The sequence below is a fragment of the Lemur catta genome, chromosome 15 (genome assembly GCF_020740605.2).
Source record: "Lemur catta isolate mLemCat1 chromosome 15, mLemCat1.pri, whole genome shotgun sequence".
NCBI lineage: Eukaryota > Metazoa > Chordata > Mammalia > Primates > Lemuridae > Lemur > Lemur catta.
Window position 1 is genome coordinate 67,945 of NC_059142.1, and position 6,000 is coordinate 73,944.

General features: G+C 38.4%; 1 protein-coding gene across 1 annotated transcript in view; it reads right to left on the reverse strand.

Moving 5' to 3' along the window:
• The window catches only part of CCDC144A (coiled-coil domain containing 144A), a 42,629-nt gene extending 37,370 nt beyond the window's left edge, over positions 1 to 5,259 (reverse strand). Inside the window, exons 1-3 of the mRNA XM_045569624.1 lie at positions 5,226 to 5,259; positions 1,797 to 1,890; positions 986 to 1,152 (exon numbers count right to left, since the gene is read on the reverse strand). Of these exons, the coding sequence (XP_045425580.1) occupies positions 986 to 1,042 (57 nt within the window). The 5' untranslated portion in view covers positions 1,043 to 1,152; positions 1,797 to 1,890; positions 5,226 to 5,259. The remainder of the gene's footprint in view (positions 1 to 985; positions 1,153 to 1,796; positions 1,891 to 5,225) is intronic.
• Between the last annotated feature and the right edge of the window lie 741 nt (positions 5,260 to 6,000).

Below are 6,000 nucleotides of genomic sequence, written 5' to 3' on the forward strand. Positions count from 1 at the left end.
ATTTTATGGCACCAAAAGAGACGAAGCGATGCCATCATGCTGAGTCACATAAATTATCAGAGAAATTCACCAAATTTGTCAGATAAATTAAAGGTGTGACTTTGTCAAAGTAATATAATGCCTTGGACGTAGAGGGGCGGGGTGGGAGGCCTCTTCTACTTTTACTTTTAAAGAAGAAATGTCTCCAGATTTTTGTCTACCACTGAAACTCAATGTCGAGAACTCAGCTTTCTACCCTGGAGTCAAATACTAAATTTTTGGCTGAGCATTTATGCTACTTATAAAATCATATATGAAAAATCTAACCATACTTCATTAAACAACATAATATAAAGTTCCTATTCAACAGAAACATTTGAGAGTGGTGATTTTGAAATAAATATGTGGAAGTTATGTGTATTTATTGTCCAAAATATTTAAAGTGGTCATGATGGAATTATAAGCTCCAAAAGTTTGACTTAACTGATCAACTTGCACACATAAAAGCACGTTCAGAGATCCATTGGGCTGGCCACATTTGTTGCAACTCTCAAGGTTAGACACAGTTGTATCTCCTCTCAGTCACTGCGTCCTTCCCAATGTATTCCCATTGTGTTCTTTCCATGAATGCAATTCATCTTTCAGTCAATGGGGTGAGGGGGACCCTAGAGCTCATTATTAATAGATAGTTTTATCAATTTTCTTTATGCTTATCCTGGTGCAGGTGGTCACATGGTATACCGTCAAATTATTAGTAGTTTCCCAGTCCTTATGCCACCTGGGAGACTGATAGAGGGAGTTAGGTTGATGAAGAAATAATGATTATGAGAAACTTTTCCTGAAATCCAATCATGTACATAGCAGAAATAATCTATTTCTACACACAATTACATATATGGAAAACCCTATTTTACATATGAGCTTTTCATATCATAAGTAGAAAATCAAAATGGATCAAGAACTGATCAAGAGAAAAAACAAAGAGTAGCAGTAAGTGAACCCCTACCTCTTTTTCAAGCAGACCTTTTTCTTTCTCCACAGACAGTAATTCTACTTGTAACATGTCTACCTCATTCTTAAACTTTTGCGTATCTTGCCGTAATTCTTCTTTTAGATATACTTTTGATGCTCTGTCACTGTGTGGTGAAGAACTCAAATTTTCATGATATGAACCTATGAAGTCACAACATTTTGCATGACATTAAATTACATCCATGGATAGCCGACCGTATCTGCTTGTATTGCTCTATGGTAGGGAAAAAGGAGCTCTGCAGGATCATGGGCCTCAACCATCAACGCCTTCACAACAGGAGGAGGACAGGTAGAATGGGAAAATTTTGCTCTACTTCTCTGTCAGGTTTTGGCACTGGACGCTCACTTTATATTCGTCCCACCTTTCTAATCCCCTGTTCTTCCATTTTCTGAAGAATTATTTTATTTGACCACTTTCTTTTACATCCTCCTTTTTCTCCTTCCTTCGCATACTCCCTGTACTCTTTGCCTTCCTCAGTCTTCATTCCCTCTTTGACTCCTTGCCTCCTCCTTATTTCCTGATTTCCCCCAGGTCTTAGACCATCTTGAAATGGAACTAACGATTCAGCTCCTTTCACTGACATTCTCAATTTCATCTGTTGCTAGCACCTGAGAAGATCTACAATGTGTCACCATTTCACTTCTCCTTTTCCTTACTAGGTATCTTAATAGGTGATTTTTTTTTTTTTTTTTTTTGGCCTGGTAGAATAGATCAGGGCTCGTGTTTTTAAACAAATGTTCTCCAAATGACTTTTTTTTTTTTTTTTTACAAATATGGTTCTTACCTTCTATTTGTCCATTTACTGTATTTCTTCCTTTTTGATCTACAGCCCAAGATGAAGGACCAACATCCTTCTGTAGAGGACTCTTTGAGATACTCTGTCAAAATTTATATCAATAATGAGTTTCAATAAAAAAAAAAGAAGTTTCATCAAGACTTCCATCATGTTCTAAAAAAAAAAAATCTGAATCTCCTATTTTAAACCCAGTCAGATCTAAAAGGAGAAATATCTATTGAAAATTAAAACGTTTCAATAGAATACTTCATCTATGCTCTCTAGATAAAGTTTACCTCTCATCTTCATATGGGATATTGACTCTGTAATCCAAGCACAGAATGCCAAAGCAAACAGATTTCTGGACAAAATATTAACTCATGTGAATATTTTAACAAAGAACTAACTTCAAAATGCCTAACTCGACTTTGCATTCCCCACCAAAAAAGTCAACTAAAAAAAAAAAAACCATATGTATATACATATATATATATATATATATATATATATATATATATATATATATATATAAAACACATTTGCTATAATACACTCTGCATTAAGCATTTAAAATATTTCTAATTCTAGAAACATTTTAGTGTTAAAACAGAACACTTGGCATGATATGAACTTTGGAATACGTCAATAAAAATGATGATGATGATGGTTACCCTCTTCCTGCTTCCTGGTCATTCCAGGATCCTACAGGTAAAATGATGAAATGTGATCCACTGATTTCTGTACACAATGTTGTCCTCCTAGACTTTCACATGGCTGGTTCCTTCTTCAACCATGTGAAAGTTGGCCATTTAAATGTCACCTTCAGAGAAATCTTCTCTGACTACAGAATTACACTCTCACTCCCAGCTCCACCCTAACTACGAACCTCTTTAATATTGTCTAACCTAACCTTCTCTGTTTTCTTTATATGGAGCACTTAATAAGGACTATCAAATGTTTTTTGCTTACTACCTTTTCTATTCCTACCACTGCAGTAACAGAGTTCATCTTGTACATTCAGCATCTAACCACTAAGCACATAATCTGTACTCAATAACAGGAATTTATTCAAGGTCAACACATGTAAAATCCTATCTGGAGGGTTATCAAGTGCCAAATCACTATATTCCTATAGCACATCTCCAGTAATAGTCTGCTGAAACTTAACATACCCCAGACTAACAAGCCACATGCCCATTCTAACTTCCCCATTCTTTTCTGGATGCTACTGCTTTCAGATTTACAAAAAACACCCTTGATATTTATTAACTCACTGAACACCAGTGTGATCATTTGATCTTACGTTTGTATACACACTTTCAGTTAAAAACTGTTTTCACATTTCTTATCACAGTTATTCATCACCCATACATACAAGGTAGATATTAATATGACTTTTAAGAATGAGGTCACTAAAGGTCCAAGAGGATGAATCATTTTTTCCACTATTCCAGGGACAGTATGTGATACAACCAAGATACTAACCTATCTTCTGACTCCCACTCAGTGCTGGTACCACTGTGCAACAACTGCTTCTAAGAGGTCAGGCCATTTCCACCTCTTTCCACACTTGTGCCCTTACTATACATTGTCATTATTTCAAGCATGGGTGCCACAAATATATTCAATGCATTCTATTCTTGAAAATGAATTCTACATACCTGAACATCACTAAACCAAAATGTTACTATGATACTCCTATATTTACTATTACCCATACATTTCCTTCTCCTGAAATGGTCCTTGCAGACCGAAACTAGAATATCCAAATGCATTAAAACCTTCATGTATCAAGTATTATCATTTGAAGTTTCATGTTGCAAAAAATTCTCATCCAAACTGTTTCTCTCTGAGGGTCATTAGGCCCCTCACACATCCAGAAGAACCAAACAATCTTACATCGGGCCATGGGGTGACCTGGAATTTTTCGAAAGGTTACAGATAAACATACTTCACAGACGAAATTGATTCCCTGTCACTTCTAAGCCTTACTTGTTGCACTATACTGCCTTCACAAAGGAATGCTATAAACTGGCAGAATTGCATCATGCAGCCCTAACATACTTACAACACAATTACTTTCTTAATAATGAGGTGAAAATGTAAGAAAATAATTCCTTCTATATATATATACAGAGGTGAGAGTGAAAAGTCAGATCATCGCTTTTTAAGATTTAACAACACTCGAAGCTGCCCTCAGGGAACTGGGAGCTTCCTGAGCACAGAGCACAAGGCCGCTGGCACCCTGGAGGTCCTTCTCCCTCCCCACAGACCACAGCCCACGTGGTGGGCACCATACTGCTTTCGCACCCATTGTGTGCCTCTGTGCTGCCCAGGGAGCTTCAGCCCTTCAGTTTCTCATTTCACTGGAACCGACACAAATGTGCTACACAACCCACTCAGACTGCAGCAGCCAGAGGGCACCAGTGAATCTCGGGGACCTGAGCGATCTCACAGCTGGCACATTCTGGGCAGGCTGCCTACATGTGAGAGGACAGCACCGAATCCCAGAAGGGCTCCTTGAGACACAGGTGTCAAGAATGACAGGTCTCATTCTTGTAGACCCTTCTCATCTTGCTCCTCCCTCCCTCTTCTGTCCACCGCTGCTGGCACAGCCCTGGCAGTTCCCTCAGATTTCATGCCTAGTGTAATCAGTGACATAACCAGGATGCTAACGTGTCACCTGACTTCTCCTCCGTCCAGGTACCACTGTGCAGCAGCTGCTTCTATCTAAGAGGTCAAGCTCTTTCCACAGCTGTCCCCTTACTATATACGGCGTCACTAGTTCCTACCTACCCTTGTAAAAGCACAGCAGCCACAAATCTATTTAGCGCATTTTGTTTTTGAAAACAAATTCTACTCATCAAAATATCACTAAATAGAATTGCTGTTATTAAACTCTCACGCATTTACTATTCCTCACACTTTTCCATCTCCTCTTTCCTCAACATCTTGACTTGACTACCCAACATTTTAAAATCTTCAGGTTTCAGGCACTATCTTTGTTAATTCCAGCTTCCAAAACATGCTACTCCAAACTCTTTCTCTTTGAATGTCATTGGACCTTTCACACGTTCACATGTACCATGCAATTTAACGTTTGGCCACGGCTTGACCCGGAAGAATTCTTTAGCTTGTAGGTCAGCATACTTCAAAGCCCAAATTGATTCTTTCCCACTTCTAAGCCTTAGTTTTTACCCTACAGTATGATGGCCTCTTAAAACTATGCAGCAAACGAGCAGAATTATACTGCACAGCTGTCATGTCCTCAGCACACCCTTATTTTCTGACCTATAAGCTGAAAATGGTAAGACGATCAGCCCTTTTATGCAAATGCAGAGGTCAGACTGTGACATCACACTACCCCTTCTTGGATTTTAACTTCACTCAATGCTTAGATTTTAACAGCATAACAACAACAACAACAAAACACAGTACCTCCGAATCCCAATCCCAAGGTGACGACGCTTCCTGTTCCTTCGGTCCAGACGTTAACAAGGACATCTTAGCTGTAAAATGTCATTCACAGAGTCATTTATGAGAACATGTGTGACTGTATGTTTCAAATACCTACACAAGTCTACTGCCATTCACTTTTATTTAGATGCAATAAAATTAATAGCAAAAAATTATTTCAGAATTGATGCAGATTAAAAGAACAAAAGCTAGGCCGTATGAAGGAATACAAGAAAAGAAAACTAATTACAGGAAATGGTGCTTACATTTGAAACCACATACATTAACTGGTGCCTTTATAACAGTATTTACGCATGGAAAAATCTCAGAGATATTCACTGATTTACCGCTTCTGCTATTTTCACGCGTTACAGTATAACTGACATTACTTTTTTGCTCTCGTGGAGCATTTTCAATAATACTCATACCATTTTCCTCTCTGAAACCTGCTGGCTTTGTTGTCTCCTCCTGTAAAAAAAAAAAAAAAAAGAAAGAAACGCACTTCAGAACACATTGTATTTATTCTCTCACTCACCCACTCACTCAGTCAGATAACACACAGTCACTGTGTCTGCCAAATCATGGGCAACATTCTGGGACAAAGCGGAACATATGAACAGAAGGCAGATTCTGCCTGATATTCAAGCGGGACTTGAGATGTACGGAAGCAAATAAGAAGACAAATGGGTAAGTCACTAAGTCACCAGTTCGACAAACGGACTGAACAAAGTCTAGTGAGGGCACAAAGGAGCGAACA